Source organism: Trichechus manatus, unplaced genomic scaffold (genome assembly GCF_000243295.1).
Source record: "Trichechus manatus latirostris isolate Lorelei unplaced genomic scaffold, TriManLat1.0 scaffold00001, whole genome shotgun sequence".
NCBI classification, from domain to species: Eukaryota; Metazoa; Chordata; class Mammalia; order Sirenia; family Trichechidae; genus Trichechus; species Trichechus manatus.
The window spans coordinates 13,923,424-13,942,094 of NW_004443937.1; the positions used below are offsets into that span (position 1 = coordinate 13,923,424).

Consider the following 18,671-nt stretch of genomic DNA (forward strand, 5'->3'; position numbering starts at 1 on the left):
AATGCTTTACTTATCCGGGACCTCTTTCCTTTCCATATGAAGTTGGTGATTTGTTTCTCCATCTCATTAAAAAATGTCATTGGAATTTGGATCGGGATTGCATTGTATCTATAGATTGATTTGGGTAGAATGGACATTTTCACAATGTTGAGTCTTCCTATCCATGAGCAAGGTATGTTTTTCCACTTAACGTAGGTCTCTTTTGTTTTCTTGCAGTAGTGTCTTGTAGTTTTCTTTGTATAGGTCTTTTAAGTCTCTGATTAGATTTATTCCCAAGTATTTTACCTTCTTGGGGGCTACTGTAAATGGTATTGATTTGATGATTTCCTCTTTGAAGTTCTCTTTGTTGGTGTAGAGGAATATAACTGATTTTTGTATGTTTCTCTTGTATCCTGATACTTTGCTGAAATCTTCTATTAGTTCCAGTAGTTTTCTTGTGGGTTCTTTGGAGTTTTCTGTAAATAAGATGATATAATCTACAAATAGAGATACTTTTACTTCTTCCTTACCAATTTGGATGCCCTTTATTTCTTTTTCTAGCCTAAATGCTCTGGCTAGGACCTCCAGTACAATGTTGAATAAAAGTGGTGATAAAGGGCATCCTTGTCTTGTTCCTGTTCTCAAGGGGAATGCTTTCAGACTCCCTCTATTTAGGATGATATTGGCTGTTGGCTTTGTATAAACTCAAACTGGTAATTTCAATTGACCTATCTTCGAGTATATTTATTCCTTCTTCTGCCTGCTCAAATTTGCTGTTGAGCACCACTAGTGAATTTTTCAGCTCATTTATTGTACTTTTCAGCCCCAGAATTAAAAAAAAAAATCATTTCTATCTCTATATTGATATTCTCCCTTTTGTGAGATATCATTCTTCTGCTTTCCTTTAGTTTGTCTATTGTTTCTTTTAGCTCTTTGAACACATTCAAGACAGTTCATTTAAAGTCTTTGTCTAATATAATAAGTCCAATGTCTGGGATTACTTAGGGAAGGTTTCTGTTCAGTTAGTTTCTGTGAATGGGTCATGGTTTTCTGTTTTATTGCATGCCTTGTAATTTGTTGTTGTTGTTGGAAATTGGATATTTTGAATATTATAATGTGGTAACTTTGGAAATCAGATTCTGCCCTCTCCCCCAGGGTTTGTTGTTGCTGCTTGTTGAGGCTGCTGTTGTTTGTTTAGGGCATTTTCTGAATTAACTTTGTAAAATATGTATCCTTTATCATGTATGGCCACTGAAGTCTCTGGTTAGCTTAGTGGTTAGCTGGTGATTTGTGGTAATTTCCTTAAACATCATGATTCAGACTCCTTTTTCATTAAGTGTTCCCTTGGCTGCTGTAAACCTTTGACTATTTTTCATAGTTCCAAAAGAGCTCATTCTGACAGATTTTGCCAGTTTATTCACTGTTTCTATGAAGGAATGGGCTCTTGGAGTTCCTTACTCCACCTTTTTCACTGATTTGTGATTTTAAGTGTATGGTTTTTCACCTATTTTGTTAAAATTTCTTTATTACTAAGTTATTATTGTTGTTACGTGCCCTCGAGTCAGTTCTGACTCACAGCAACCCTATAGGACACAGTAGAACTGCCCCCATAGGGTTTCCAAGGAGCAGCTGGTGGATTTGACCTGCTGACCTTTTGGTTAGCAGCCAAGTTCTTAATCATTGAGTACGTCATGTTTTTTGTATACTATTGCAAATGGTTGTTAAAAAAATATTTAAAATACAACAGATTTTTATGTATTGAACATGTATTCTCCAACCATACTAATCTCATTTATTGCTTCTAATAGCTTTTTTTTTTTTGCATATTCTTTAAGATTTTCTATATTCTTGATCATTTCAGTTCCTTCTTTCCAATCTGTATGCCTTTTATCTCTTTTCCTTGCTATATGGTCCTGGCTAGGACCTCCATACAATGTTAAATAGGATTCAACAGACAGACATCCTTATATTGTTCTTGATCTTAGCAGGAAACTATTCGGTCTTTCACTATCAAATATAATATTAATGGTAAGTTTTTTGTGGATAATCTTTATCATATTGAGGGATTGCCTTTCTATTCCTAGCTTGATCAGAGTTTTTATCATAAACAGATGCTGAATTTTGCTAATGCTTTTTCTGTACCTAATGATATGAGCATATACTCTTTCTTCTTTATTTTTTGGAAAACAGTAACAGCTTTATTGAGGTATAATTCACATACTATACAATTCACCTATTTAAAATTTGTAATGCAATGGTTTTAGTATATTCACAAAGTTGTGCAATCATTACTGCAATTAATTTTAGAAAATTTGTATTACCCCCTAAAAAACTCCATGCCATTTAGTAGACACCCTACATTGGCCCCATCCCTAGTAAACCACTAATGTAATTTCTGCCTCTATAATTTGCCTATTCTGGCCATTTTATATAAATGGAATCATATAATATATGGTCTTATGTGACCACCTTCTTTCACTTAGCATAATGCTCATCCATGTTGAAGTATATGCCAGTAGTTTATTGCTTTTTTTTTCCTTAATAATATTCATTTGAATGTATATATAAACACACTTTGTTTATCCATTCATCAATCAATAGATATTTGGGTTGTTTCCATATTTTTTCTGCTATGAATAATGTTGTGATAGGCATTCATTACAAGCTTTTGTGTGGAAATATGTTTTCATTTTTCATGGGTATATAGTTAAGAGGGATCCCTGGTGGTGCAACGGTTAAGCACTTAGCTGCTAACCATAAGGTTGGCGGTTTGATCCCACCAGTGTCTCCGCAGGAAAAAAGACTTTGCGATCTGCTCCCATAAAGAAAACAAAAAACAAAAAACTCTCCGTTGAGTCAATTCTGACTCATAGTGACCCTATAGGACAGAGAAGAACTGCCCCACAGTGACCATATAGGGCAGAGTAGAACTGCCTCAATAGGGTTTCCAAGGAACGGCTGCTGGCTTCTAACTGCCAACCTTCTGGTTAGCAGCAGTAGTTCTTAACCACTGCGCCACCAGGGCTCCCCCTAAAGATTATGCCTATGAAACCCTATGGGGCAGTTCTGCTCTGTCTCATGACGTTGCTATGAGTTGGAATCAACTCAACAGCACACAACAACAACAACATGTAGCTAAGAGTGGAACGCTGGTCCATGTAAAGATAACTCTTCTCTTTAACTTGTTGAATTATGAAACTGTTTTCCAAAATGACTGAACCCTTTTACAATCCCACCAGCGGTGTATTCCTACACATCTGTTAGTTTATTGTACTGTGGTGGCTTGCGTGTTGCTGTGATGCTGGAAACTATGCCACCAGTATTTCAAACACCAGCAGGGTCATCCATGGTAGGCACGTTTCAGCGGAGCTTCCAGACTAAGCCAGACTAAGAAGAAGGACCTGGCAGTCTACTTCTGAAAAAATTGGCCAGTGAAAACCTTATAAATAGCAGTGGAACATTGTCCAATATAGTGCTGGAAGATGAGCCCCTCAGATTGGAAGGCACTCAAAATACCACTAAGGAAGACCTGCCTCCTCAAAGAAGAGTTGACCTTAATGATGTGGATGGAGTAAAGCTTTCGGGACCTTCATTTGCTGATGTGGCACTACTCAAAATGAGAAGAAACATCTGCAAACATCCATTAATAATTGGAATGTGGAATGTAGATAGTATGAATCTAGCAAAATTGGAAGTTGTCAAAAATGAAATGGAATGCATAAAAATTGATATCCTAGGCATTAGTGAGCTGAAATGGACTGGTATTGGCCATTTTGAATCAGACAATCAATCATATGGTCCACTATGCCAGGAATGACAAATTGAAGAGGAATGGCACATTGTCAAAAAGAACATTTCAAGATGTACCCTGAAGTACAACACTGTCAGTGATAGGATAATATCCATATACCTACAAGGAAGACCAGTTAATATGACTATTATTCAAATTCACGCACCAACCACTAACGCCAAAGATGAAGAAACTGAAGATTTTACCAACTTCTGCAGTCTGATATTGATCAACTATGCAATCGAGATGCAGGGATAATTAAAGGTAACTGCAATGTAAAAGTTGGAAACAAAGAAGAAGGGTCAGTAGTTAGAAAATATGGCTTTGGTGATAGAAATGGTGCCAGAAAATTGCATGATAGAATTTTGCAAGACCAAAGACTTATTCATTGCAAATACCTTTTTTCAATAACATAAACGGTGCTTATACACACGGACTTCACTAAGTGGAAAACACAGAAATCAAACTGACTACATCTGTGGAGAGAGACGATGGAAACTCAACATCATCAGTCAGAACAAGGCCAGGGGCCGCTGCAGAACAGACTATCAATTGCTCATATGCAAATTTAAGCTGAAGCTGAAGAAAATTAAAACAAGTGCATGAGAACCAAAATATGACCCTGAGTCTATACCACCTGAGTTGGGAGACCATCTCAAGAATAGATTTGATGCATTAAACACTAATGACCGAAGACCAGACGAGTTGTGGGATGACATCAAGGACATCATACATGAAGAAAGCAAGGGGTCATTAAAAAGGCAGTAAAGAAAGAAAAGACCAAAATGGATTTCGGACGGAACTCTGAAACTTGCTCTTGAACACAGAGTAGCTAAAGTGAGTGAAAGAAATGATAAAGTAAAAGAGCTGAACAAAAGATTTCAAAGGCCGCTCAAGAAGACAAAGTAAAGTATTATAATGACATGTGCAAAGACCTGGAGTTAGCAAACCAAAAGGGAAGAACAAGCTCAGCATTTATCAACCTGAAAGAACTAAAGAAAAAAGTCAAGCCTCAAGTTGCAATTTTGAAGGATTTTATGGGCAAAATATTGAATGACTCAGGAAGCATCAAAAGAAAATGGAAGAAATACACAGAGTTACTGGACCAAAAAGGACTGGTTACCATTCACCATTTCAAAAGGTAGCATGTGATCAAGAACTGATGGAAGAAATCCAAGCTGCACTGAAGGCACTGGTGATAAACAAGTCTCCGGGAATTGACAGAATACGAGTTGAGATGTTTCAACAAAGGGATGTAGCACTGGAGGTGCTCACTTGTCTATGCCAAGAAATTTGGAAGACAGCTATCTGGCCAACTGACTGGAAGAGATCCATATTTGTTCCCATTCCAAAGACAGGTGACTCAACAGAATGTGGAAATTACTGAACAATATCATTAATATCACACACAAGTAAAATTTTGCTGAAGATCATTCAAAAGTGGTTGCAATAGTATGCCTACAGGGAACTACCAAAAATTCAAGCTGGATTCAGAAGAGGACTTGGAATGAGGGATATCATTGCTGATGTCAGATGCACCTTGGCTGAAAGCAGAGAATACCAGAAAGACATTTACCTGTGTTTTATTGACTATGCAAAGGCATTCAACTGTGTGGATCATAACAAATCATGGATAACATTGTGTAGAATAGGAATTCCAGAACACTTAACTGTGTTCATGAGGAACCTGTACATAGACCAAGAGGCAGTCATTCAAACAGAACAAGAGAATACTGTGTGGTTTAAAGTCAGGAAACGTGTGTGTCATGGTTGTATCCTTTCATCGTACTTATTCAATCTGTATGCTGAGCAAATAATCCAAGAAGCTGGACTATATGAAGAAGAACAGGGCATCAGGATTTGAGGAAGACTCATTAACAACCTGGAATATGCAGAAGACAACCTTGCTTGCTGAAAGTGAAGAGGACTTGAAGCACGTCCTGATGAAGATCAAAACTACAGCCTTCAGTATGGATTACACTTCAACATATAGAAAACAAAAATCCTCACAACTGGGCCAATAAGCAACATCATGATAAACAGAGAAAAGATTGGAGTTGTCAAGCCTTTCATTTTACTTAGATCCACAATCAACACTGATAAAAGCAGCAGTCAAGTAATCAAATGACGCATTGCATTGGGCAAACCTGCCGCAAAAGACCTCTTTAAAGTGTTGAAAAGCAAAAATGTCACTTGAGGACTAAGGTGTGCCTGACCTAAGCCATGATAATTTCAATCACCTCACATGCATGTGAAAGCTGGACAATGAATAAGGAAGACCAAAGAAGAATTGATGCATTTGAATTATGGTGTTGGCGAAGAATTCTGAATATACCATGGACTGCCAGAAGAACAAACAAGTTTGTCTTCGAAGTAGAGCCAAAGTGCTCCTTGGAAGTGAAGGTGGCAAGACTTTGTCTCACGTACTTTGGACATGTTATCAGGAGGGATCAGTCCCTGGAGAAGGACATCATGTTTGGTAAGCTAGAGGATCAGCAAAAAAGAGATGGACTGACACAGTGGCTGCAACAATGGGCTCAAACATAGCAACCAAAAGAGACTGACTCAAGATACATCCTAATCCTGTAGATTGAGTCCTGCTTCATTAACATAACTGCCTCTAATCCTGCCTCATAAATATCATTAAAAAAAAAACCCAAAACCCATTGCTGTTGAGTCAATTCTGACTCATAGAGACCCTATAAGACAGAGTAGAACTGCCCCATAGGGTTTCGAAGGAGCGGCTGGTGGACTTTTGGTTAGCAGCAGAGGTCTTTAGCCACTGCGCCACCAGGGCCCCAATTAATATCATAGAGGTTAGAATTTGTAACACAAAGGAAAATCGCATCAGATTACAAAATGGTGGACAACCACACAATACTGGGAATCATGGCTAGCCAAACTGACACACATTTTGAGGGGACACAATTTAATCCATAACAGATCCACACAGTTGAATGCCTTTGCACAGTCAATAAAACACAGGTAAACATCTTTCTGGTAGTCTCTGCTTTCAGCCAAGATCCATCTGACATCAGCAATGATATCCCTCATTCCACATCCTCATCTGAATCCAGCTTGAATTTCGGGAAGCTCCCTGTCGATGTACTGCTGCAACTGTTTTTAAATTATCTTCAGCAAAATTTTACTTGTGTGTGATATTAATGATACTGTTTCATAATTCCTGCATTCTCTTGGATCACCTTTCTTTGGAATGGGCACAAGTATCGATCTCTTCCAGTCAGTTGGCCAGGTAGCTGTCTTCCAAATTTCTTGGACCATGATCCATAAAGTATTTCTGGCAGAAAGTCACAATGATTGAAGAACTCACTGTTTTCTTCACTTCATTATCACAAGCCTGTGCTGTTTCTTGTCCAATGTCTGAAAATAATTTCATATATTTTGTCCAGTGTCCTGGTTATTTGTGGCAGGAGAACCAGTCCAATACGTTACTCCAATGTGTGTCGAGGCAAAATTCAGTCCATCTCATTTTTGTTTGAAAATCTTTTTCCTTGCTTTTAAAAAATTTATTTAAACATTTTAAACATACTTATAGTCTGTGTCTGACAATTCCAATATCCAAAGTCTTGGATGACTAATTTAGTATTTGATATTAAATACTGATATATGTTTTAATTCATTTTGGCTTATGTTTTTAAATTTTGGATTAAGAGCTCAAGTTCAACTGGACTCTCTCTGTGGGAATCCCATGAGGTCCAGTTTGAGAGTGCATATCTCCAGAGAGGATTTGTATTTGTTTCTGCCAGGCATCCTGGCAGGCTACTAACTGGTGACCACTGGCTTGGGGTTCCCCAGACCTCATAGACTACATATGCATGTAAACTCCAAACCTCTGTGAAAGTACACCTGAATTATAATTCTGAGAAGTAAACGTAACCAAAACTTTTTTCTCTTACCAAGACTGAGGCATTCAAGTTTCCTTCGCACTTTTGGTGTATTGAAATTCCCAGATTTACATTTGGGAATCTCGTGTAAAATCTGCCAACTTGTTCAGACCCAAGGCTCTATCTCCTGTCTCTAGCAACCATTAAAGTTCAGGTTCTAGGTCACTGGGAACTCTTGCTTCCTCTTTGTTTTTAGCCCATTGAGGATTTTCCTTATCACCATGTGAGGTCAGATAAGCATTTAAAGTGGTATTTGATTGATGTTATCCAGTAGTTCTGTGTGTCTTTTAACAGGAGAATTTTTTTCAGTCCATCTAATCTGTAGTATTGCTGGAAAGGGAAGTCTGGTCCCTGTCTTTCTGCCTCCCAGTTCCCCCTTCCTTTCTGGCCCTGGGTCCAGTTCCATGCAGAGGGATGGACTGGAGGAAAGGAGTGGATTTGGTACCAGGAACCTCACTTAATGCCACCATTTGCTGGCTGTATGGCCTCTGGCAGCCCCCCTCCTTTCTCTGGGCCCCAGTCACCTTTTCTGTAAAGTGAGGGTTTAGATCCTCCGATCCCTGGGTTTCCTTCTAGTTTTAATTTTGACACTTGGGCTATTCATGGATAGGCTACCTCTCTCCAGGGCCTTTAGAGGGCCTTCTTCTGAGTCAGTCTGAACAAGCATTGGACAAAGGGTGCTCAACGATAAGGGGAGACCCTGTCCCCATTTCCCAGATGCCCTGAGGATACTGGCCATTACATGTCCCCCAGTAGACTGAGTACATGGAAGGTGAGTAATCCCCTCTCCACTTACCTCCCTGCTGGTACAGTAAGACCTCCTAACAAAATCTACCCTTTAATCTCTGTCTCTAACCTAACCCTCACTCGAAGAAGCCTTCCTAAAAATTGAGGCTCAGGTAGAGGAAAGAGCTACTGCATGGATGGCAAAGATTGGTAGTTAATTGGTAGTGCCTGTCTTGGCCTTTGTGTGACAGATTCTGAGAGGCGTCACCAGGTTCAGTAGGAAAGAGTGCTGCGACTGATTAATGATGCCTGCATAGGCCTGAGGTAGAGAATAAGCAGCAATGCATCATTTATTTGTCATCTCTGGAGAGTCCACTTGCATCAGGCCACAATTTTTTGCCTTAGAAAGTCTTGTACCACCCTATATGCAAGGGAGAAGAAGATAGGGGAGAGTTTGAAGAAAAAACCCGGCTACTCAAGTCTGTGTACAGAGGTGTATGGCATGAATAAAACAGCTAGCCCATATATAAATTAAATTCCATTTTGAATCAAACTATAGTCTGACCTAGAAGCTTATGCTTTTGCTGCAAAGACAATTCAGCCTCTTGTAAGTTTAATTGTAACACAGAAAGGAGCAAGGACTTTTGCTTGTACTAGAATTGTTTGCTAAGAATGCTTATGCAGCTTGTCCTATGGAGAATATTTTTAGTCAACATTGTCCCAGGAAGTAAGGAAATAGAACTGATAATGTTAAGCAAAGACGAAGACCTGCAATTGTCTCAAGAAGAGGTAAATGCCCAACCACCAAGTCTTAGCTCTAATTTACTGACTCCCTCAAATCAGGCTTCATTTACTCACTGAGACCTTCACTCCATTTTTGCTGACTCTTTGTAAATCTGTAAAAGTATAGCTTGTTATCTTAAGACAAGAGGGAGAGGAAAATATGCAGAAAGCCAACTCAATTGTTCCCCAGGATGTTAACAAATAGACTTGCTGATGTTAAGAAGAATGTCTCGATCATACATGTCCTAGGAGGTTAGAGATTAATGTTAGGTTAGAGATTAATGTTAAGAAAGCCTGTAGTTTGACAAACCCCTTATAACTGTTGTCATGTGCCTGCGAGCACACAAAACCTTTGTTTGCTTCGCCTAACAAAACCCTGTCTCTCCTCTTGCAATTGGGAACACTGCAGCATCCTGCCTGGGTGCTCATGTGTCTCCCGTTTCATGAAGCATTTTTATCCTTCAATAAAACTCTTTGTTTTCATTTCTAGTGAAGTATAAGTTTGGTGTTTCACTGTGACAAGTCAGACAAGGGTTTATGATTTTCCCAAGTAGTCTAGTACCTCTCCATCATGCCTGGCTTGCAAATATTGGTGGGGCATTGTTAGGGATTAAGAATAATCTCCTTCTCCTAGTATTTCCATTTTTCTTCCCCTTTTCTTCCTCCTCCCCAGAGAACCATTTGATTATGGAGCACTGGACATTCACCAGAACCCCTGAGTGATGCAAATTGTTGACATGACCGCTGTTAACTGAAAGGCTGGAGATTCAAGTCTACCCAGAGGCACCTTGGAAGAAAGTCCTGGTGACCTACTTCCAAAAAATCAGCCATCTAAAACCCTGTGGAGCACAGTTCTACCCTGATACACATGAGGTCGCCATGAATCAGTATCAATTTGATGGTAACTGGTGGTTTGGACATTCACCTGCCCGGTTCCACCAGTGAGAGGAGCCCCTGCTCATGTGCATCTCTTTCTTGCCCCATTTTGGGGTAGTAAGCATGCTGGGTGGGGCCAGAACTGCCCTTTAGAGACAGGCCTGTGCTTCTAGTCCCTGTGGCTGTTGACGTGCCCACAGGCCCAAAGATCCGAGTCAGGGCAGGAGATAAGAGACCTCATTCTAAGCTCAGGCCATTCCAACCTTCACCAGAGTCCTGCCTTAGGGGTATCAGGTGCCTGCATGCATGGGTGAGGTGATAGCTGTTTGGCCTTGCACTTCTGTCCTCACTGTACTTGTGCCCTGGAGGGAAGGCAGGGAGAGTGGTTAGACACCCAGGATGCACACATCACAAATATCAGGGCCCTTAAATATCGAATGATGCAGGCTTAAGAACACAGCAGGCCATTTCAAATCTATTTTGGCGGGGTGGGGGGGTATAAAAAATGTATATAGAGAGTACAATTTAAAATATTAAAATAAAATTAAAACTCGAAGACTTCAGACTGAAAAAGCTTATCTTACAAAGGTAGCACAAACAGTTAAATGTAGAAAAAGTCACCAAGTGCTGATCAACCCATAGATCCAGGCCTGAGCTCTTCCAGCTTGAAGACCAGGCAAACCCTTCGGAGCCCTCACACCACTCCTAGGAAATGGACTCTCATGAGCCCCAGGCATATGAGCTCAGAGCTGCCGGCCAAGAGCTGGTGCCACGCCGCCCCTGCCTGTGCCACCAGGGAGACAGGACAAGTTAGCACCCAGAGGATCCAGCCAGGCCCCGTGAGGTTGGTAAGGACTCTTCAGGCCTGTCAGCTCAGGGAAGGGTGTCAAATCTGCTAGAGGGCACTGGTGCTGGGCTGAGTGGACGTTAGCTCAAAATGGGGGCCACAGGGCTCTAGCTTTCCAGGTGCCACTAAAGGGTCCCTGGGGTGGCCTCTGTGTCCCTACCTACTTCTTCCATCCCCACTACATTCTCTCCCTCTCCTTCCCCCTCACCCTTGTTCTTCCCTGGTTTCTTCCTCCTTCTCACCTCTCTCCTCTCTCTCCCACTTACTCCTTTCTCACCATCTCTCTCTTTGCCTCTTCTCCCATCTGTTCTACCCCTCTCTCTGCCTGCCTCATCCCTCTTCGTTCTCTAGCCCTCTTTTCCACTCAGGCCAGAATCTTCCCCACCCAGTGAAGGGTAGGAGGGCACAGTGTAGTTCCACCTGAGGTTTCCCCAGGGGTTAATATATCCTTAATTTTGGACACTTGGGGTGAGAGACCTTTGTGGCCTTGGGCGTGGAAGATTCTCAGACTCTCTTCACCGGCCACAGAGGAAGCCCTGAGTTTGGGGGAACCAAGTTTCCAAGGACTTAGCCTGGAACAGGGCTGTCGGGGGCCTCAGGCCTTGTATGAGCAAGACCTAGTCAGGCCAGCCGCAGCCTACCCCACGGCCTCACTCAGACGCTAGAGCAGGCTTGTTTATTACATAGAGGTTGGCAAGGCCGGTAGGAGGCTAGGAAGACAGGGGGAGGCGGGAGAAGCAACGTCCAGGCCTGTGGCCTGGCGCTGTCCGTGGCCGGCGGAGGCAGCATCACTTCTTAGAGGACTGTTTCTTCAAGCTAGATAGCTTCTTACTGCCCCTCCTGGCTTTGCTGAGAGGACGCAGGTCCATTTCAGGCTCCTTTACTCTAAATACCAAAATAGAGAGAGGCAAATGCTGTGGGTGGGTGGGAGGGTGTTGGCCTGAGCAGAAGCTGGAGCCCTGCCCTGGGCGCAGCCCAGGTCTCTGTGTCCCTCTCCCTGGCACACGTGATGCTGCCTGGGTTCGTTTCCAGCCCTGGGGTGCCAGAGGCACCTGTGACTTTTCTAGATGCTCGTGGTTTTGCGTTTCTATCCTGATGAGGAATGTGTGTACATACAGGGTCATGCTTTGTTTCATAGCGAACACCACCAATTTAGTGCACTTTTGACAGTTCTAGCTAGTTCCTTGCAGGCACAGCAGACAGTCACCACCCTTCAGATGATGGGTCTAGGCTGTGGGGTTGGGGTACCATCTGCAGAAGGGCCTCCATCTCCACCCCCCCCAGACTACTGCCAGCAGCTCTAGGGAGCAGACTCAATGCCAGCTGGGCTGTGTGGATAAGAGGGGCCAAACGTCAGGGTTTATGGAAGTGACCAAGGCCTGGGGAGAGTGATTCACCCACGGCCACGCCACTAGCTGTGGCATTGGTGGCAGAGCCAGGGCCCCGATGTTAGTGACACCTATTCTGCTGACCAGACTTGTGGGGACACCTACTTCTTCTCCACTTCTGGAGAGGATTCCTTCTCCATCTTATCCCCCAGGGCCAACGAGGAGAAGCTTCCTTGGAAATCCTCCGATATTGTTCTCTTTGATGGTTCAGAATCCACTAGGCTCTGGTCGGGGGTTACAGCACTGCAGGGAGGCAGGATGGGAGGGTGAGTGGTGCTGAGCAGGGGCAGAGCCAGAGAGGGCCCAGAGCTGGGGGTGCCAGGGGGCAAGCAGCCCCCACCCAGCCTGGTCCTGTTCACATTCCTAGGGAGAAAAACGAGTCCTGGGTGGTATAAACGGTTAACACGCTTGGTTGCTAACTGAAAGGTTGATGGTTCTAGTCTACCCAGAGGCACCTTGGAAGAAAGGCCTGGTGATTTACTTCTAAAAAATCAACCACTGAAAACCCTATGGGGCACAGTTCTATTCTGACACAAATGGGGTCACCATGAGTTGGAGTCAAATCGATGGCAACTTTCTTTTTTTTTTCTGATAGAGAGAGAAAGGGCACAAATGCTTCTCCTTCCAAGGGCCTGTGAAGGCAGGATCTGGCCACCCTGGAGGCATGGGGGGTTCGTGTCCCTGACTTCTGTCTCAGGCTGGATTTGCCCCATCCCGTGTGCTGGTTACTTTTGAACTCCCAATCCTGGCCACAGGGAATGCCTGTGGGGGTGCGGGGGTGAGAGGGCAAGGAGAGAGGAATGAAGTCAGGAAACCAGTCATCAGGTGTGGTCCTCCTCACCTTGTACCCCACTTACTGCCTACCATACCCCTTTCTGGGTGCAAGATGGTTTTGAGTATCACACAGCCCTGGGAAACAGGCAGCTCAAAGATTTCTGTCACCGTGCTACAGACAAGGGCACTGATGTCCAGAGAGATGAGGGGCTTGGTCAAGTGCACCTAGTGAGTTCATGGCAGGGACAGGACGGGCTCGTCACCCACTGTGTGTTCATTCAGTCCATACTTACTGAGCCCTGCTCGGCCTGGCCCTGCTAAGCCCTGCCCCATGAGGTGGTGACAGCCTGGTGGAGGAGGTGGTTGGGGAGGTGGCAATCACAGCCACCTTCTAGGGGAAGGCAGCATCCACGCCAAAGAATTAAATGTGAAGTGGGAGTCACCCAGGCTGAGGCTGGGCTTGGGCGGGGAGTGAGTGTGGAGAGACTGTCCAGGCATGGGTCGGACTCTCAAAGGCTTTCGGCAAGAAACAGTGTGGCGGGGCTGTTTAAATCTCTACTGCCTTTAAAGACCAAATGAGGGGACAAAAAATAACTTGCTCAAGATCAGGCCCTTTCAGAGTCAACAAGAGACTTCCGGGGTCCTAGGAAAATTAAAAAATGAAGAAATACCAAAACAGGGCCACAGAATCTGGGTATATTCACAATGTTTGCATTTAGCAAACTAAGGCTTCCCTTCCTGCCTCACCCACACCTCACAGGAGCACGCACAGTAAAGCTGAAATGGCCTTTTAAACACCTCATTTGCAGATTGAAGGCCTGCAGCTGTGTGGCCCTCTGAGATGATGAGGCCTTCAGGCCACCGGTGTGAGGAGGAGTCTGGGCTGAGCCCAGAGACAGTTGCTTCCAATCCTTGCTATTCCTAGAGTGCAGGGATAGAGGCGGGGGTGCAGGGGGCAGGCTGAGGGACCCTTCAGGCCTCCCTGCAAAGCGCCACCCCCACCACCTCCACCCAGAGGGGATGGAGAGAAGATCCTCAAGATCTCTGGTTGGCACCGGGTGCTTGGGGAGTGCAAGAAAAGGCCCAGAAAGAAGCACAGTCCCCTGCCTTCCGGACATTTTGTTCATTCATTCATTCATACCAAAACTGTTTACTGAGCACTGTTTACCTGAGCTAGGCTCTGGGGATACAAGAGTGAGTAACACCAATGCGTGAGCTTCCAGTCCATCCCTCAGTCCTGCCAAACTGTGAACCGGCCCCTCCAGAACACTGGCCTCCTCCCTGGCCTCTGGCTTCCAGCCTCACCCCCTCCCATCCATCACCCATGCTGCTGCCCCAGGGCTCTTCCTCCTCGACCTGGCCTTGTCTCTCTTGCCTAAAACCCAACTTCTGCAGGGGTAAGCCCCAAGTCCTTAGCATGATGCCCAGATCAAGGCCCATCAGAATCTGGCCCCACTCTCCCTGCATATTTCTAATGGGCCCTCACAGTCACCCTGCTCACCAGGCCATACAGTGCTCCTTGCCTTCGCCCATCCTATTCCCCTGCCTGGAATGCCTTTTCCCTCACCTCCTCTTCCTATCCTCAAGGCCAGGCTCCCACATCACCTCATCTGTGAAGCCTTCCCTGAACTCTTGTAGGAGTAATCTCCTCCACTGTCCTCTCTACCGTCTCCACCTCACACGGTACACAGTTCTTTGTGAATCTGCCCCTGCAATGACCTAAAGTGAGGACTGATCTTAGCAGCTTAGCACTTCCTGTGCATGGCTCTCAGTAAAACAAATGGATGGGTGGACGAATGGGTGAAGGCTTAGAGTGAGCCCTTGAAAGCTGGCAGAACCCAAAGATGATGACATCAGAGACCAACGGGGCCATACCTCCTGCCTCAGCCCCCAGCTTCCCTGGAAGAATGAGCTAGAGATCGAAGCCAAGACTGCCTATGCTCAGGGGATAAGCAGAAAAGGCAGTCTAGGGGTTTGCAACAGGCTAGCCCTCCAGCAATTTCAAAAATCTTTGTACTTGCTTTGGTAAGTGGAGCCTGCCTTCCCATAGTATCAAGTACAGCCCCCTGTTTCTGAGCCCCTGCTCCACTTCAGGAAGGTAACGTCTCAGTCCCACTCAGGTCCTCAGTCCAGAGAGAGGTGGCTTTGAAACCATCTTCATCCATACCAATTGTCTGCTCCTGTGACAAGTCATGACACTCTTGATTAACCCTAACCCAGTCCCTGCCAGGTTTATAAGTCTAAAGCCCAACTCTGATTAAGCCTCTCCCCAGCTCAAGAACCTTCAATGGCTCCTCATTTCCTGTAAAATCAAGTTACAGAAGTTCTCTTTGACAGGCCCGTCCCCTGCCTATCCAATGCCTGCTTATCCTTCAGTAGGGGCACCCTGCTCCAGCAGGTCTTGCCTGGACTTCTCATGAACTGACCAACAGTGACCCCCTAACACATGGAGAATCCAGCATTGCCTCCATCCTGGAAGGCTTCCACTGCTTACTCTCCATGAGCCAGGAGCTTTATTTCAGCAATGAGGCCTCCTCCCTACCTTGCTTGTCTCTGGCTCCCCTAACAGAATGGCTTGACCTAGAGCAGGTCAGCAATAGGCTCACCACATCAAAACCCTGGAGCTGAACCAAAGCCTTGCTGAGACCCAACAAGAGGGGCGGGGGTGGGGGGCTGAGGAGTGGGGAAATCTGCCTGGGTGTGGAGGTGGGAGGACAGCTTTCTGGAAGGCAGCCAGGTGCCGAGGCCGAGTGCCAGCTCTGCCATGACTTGAACCTGCAGGCACACAGAGTGTGCACCCTCTTCCGGAGCCTGGGTTTACTCATCTTTTGCAAGAGCTGTTGAGGGGCCTAAGGATAGAATGAGAAAGGTCTAGGGAGGCAGCCTCTAGGGTGGGCTTCCTTGGGATGAGGGAGGATGCTGCCATAGTAGCTGGCAAGTGGTGGGCTGACTATGTGCTGTTGCGGACTGGGGGAAAGGAGACTGGGGAAGGGGGGGAAGTGGCTAGGGCTGGAGACTCAAGACCAAGGCCCGGAGGTAGCAAGCTCTTTGGCAAAGGGACCTCTCCTAGGTGGGGGCCTGACTTGGAAGAAAGGGAAAAGTTCGTTTCAGGGCTTTGGGGCCCTCTCTGTACGAGTCAGAGAGGAGGTAAGGCTTTTACAGCCTGGACTATCTCCTCACATGGGTGAGGGTGCAAGGCTGGGCGTCAGAACCATAGAGATAGGAGAACTGCCCCCCGCCCCCAACATAAACACACATCCCTTCGCATTGGCCAGAATTGGGCTACCTTGGGATCAGACCACTCTATGAAAACTCTAGAAAACTCACAAGGAGACGTGAAGTTAACTCACAGCCCAGAAATCACATTTCTGATGGAATGCTGACCCTGTGGTCAGTTGTCTGCCAAGTCCAGCCGACCACTGTCCCCAGGAACTTGCGCGTAGTGGAATGTGACACTACATGACTTATGAGGCTTGGTCATAAAAGGCAGTACAGATTCTATCGGCTCTTTCTTGGGACACTTGCTCTTGAAACCCAGCCGCCATGCTGTGTGGAAGCCCAGGACACATGGAGAGGACACGAGTAAGTATTCTGGCTGACAGCCAGCATCAGTCATTAGGCATGTGTGTGAGAAAGGCTTCCAGGCTATTTCAGCCCCAGCCCCCTTCTAACTGCAAGCACATGAGGACCCCAAGCAAGAAATGCCTAGCTGAGTCCCAGACCATGAGCGATAATAATAATTAATGATTGTTGTTGCTTGGGGTGGTTTATTTCACAGATATGTTGTCGTTAGGTGCCATTGAGTAGGTTCCCGCTCATGGCAACCTTATATATAACAGAATGAAATGTTGCCTGGTCCTGCATCATCCTCACAGTAGTTGCTATGTTTGAGCCCATTGTTGCACCCACTGTGTCAGTCCATCTCACTGAGGGTCTTCCTGTTTTTTGCTGACCCTCTACTTTACCAAGCATAATGTCCTTCTCCAGGGACTGGTCCCTTTGATAATATGTCCAAAGCAAGTGAGACAAAGTCTCACCATCCTCACTTCTAAGGAACACTCTAACTGTACTTCTTCCAAGACAGATTTGTTCATTCTTCTGGCAGTCCATGGTATATTCAATATTCTTCGCCAACACCGCAATTCAAATGCATCAATTCTTCAGTCTTTCTTATTTACTGTCCAGCTTTCGCATGCGTATGAGGTGATTGAAAATACCACGGCTTGGGTCAGGCACACCTTAGTCCTCATAATGACATCTTTGCTCTTTAACACTTCAAAGAGGTCTTTTTGCAGCAGATTTGCCCAATGTTCTTTGATTTCTTGACTGTTGTTTCCATGGGCATTGATTGTGAATCCAAGTAGAATGAAATTGTTGATAAGTCATTGACAATTGTTGAAGCTGTCTTGTGAGATCCCATCCCTCTTCCCTAAGTGCTTTCAAACCATCAACCTAACAGGTCACTCTAGAATTAGGATGAATCCTAATGGTTTATAACTTCAGGAATCTACCCTTTTCCACTTTCAAAAACCTAGGCTGTCTTTGTGTATATCTACTTTGTGCGTGTATCTAGTTTTCTGATTCTTTCCCCAATGTTCCTCAAAAATTGTTGAAAACTGTTGTAAGCATAACTTTAAGTTCTCTCAGAACCCTTAGATGCAACATATTAGGAGACCAGAACTTATTTAATAATAATAGCACTAACAACCATAATTAGTAAACTCTCAATGAATGTTAGTGATGTGCCAGCATTTTACATGAATTGACAGGTAACCCTCACAACCCAACACAGTGAAAACTCTTCTTCTTCTGACTGTACAGACAAAGAGGCTGAGTCCCAGAGAGGGTTAAGTGGCTCGTCCAGGTCACAGCTATTCACGGTGGCCAGGCTCCTTTTTACCTCCCCCTTTCCTATTACGGGCATTGCTGCCCTTTTCTATTTTACCTATTGCCTTGTTCTTGAGGACAGCAGAAGCCAAGTAAAAGCTGAACCTTTTTGTGCTTTTGTAATTACTCTCAGAATCCTTGATTCCCCATTCATCACATCATCAAGTGGCAAGCCTACCTTCTTCTTGTCCTCTCTCTGAATGTTTCTGTGAAAGACCCTTTGCTTGTTGTTTTTACAATTTCCAGCAGTCTCAGTTCATTGGAAATTTTGGTCTTCCAAAATTTTGGCACAGTGGTTAAGAGCTACAGCTGCCAACCAAAAGGTCGGCAGTTCGAATCCACCAGCTGTTCTTGGAAACCCTATGGGGCAGTTCTACTCTGTTCTATAGGGTCTCTATGAGTCGGAAGCAAGTCGACACCAACGGTTTTTTTCACGGACAGGTCCCTTGCCCTCTCTTCTCTCCATTTGTGTTGGTATTCTCCTCCTTCTGTCTTTGGTGTTCCTCTTATCTTTCATGGTTCTAGGGACAGAATGTGCCCACAAACATTTATGGGTTCTCGGGTTTCTCAGGAGGCTGATTCTCGTATATGCTGCCCTCCAATGAAAAATGAAAGAAATGTTCTTTGGCATAATTCACTAAGGTAGAAGGGTTACGTATAAGACAGTGCATCCGGGAAGTGTGTTTGGGTCAAACTTTTGTCTCTTTTGGCTTTTG

At 44.6% G+C, this 18,671-nt stretch overlaps 1 protein-coding gene across 1 annotated transcript in view; it reads right to left on the bottom strand.

Annotated features, from left to right (window-relative positions):
• Nucleotides 1-12,395: 12,395 nt before the first annotated feature.
• Nucleotides 12,396-18,671, bottom strand: part of CUNH3orf20 (chromosome unknown C3orf20 homolog) — a 104,019-nt gene continuing 97,743 nt past the window's right edge. The window contains exon 14 of the mRNA XM_023741753.1: nt 12,396-12,537. Coding sequence (XP_023597521.1) covers nt 12,396-12,537 — 142 coding nt within the window. The remainder of the gene's footprint in view (nt 12,538-18,671) is intronic.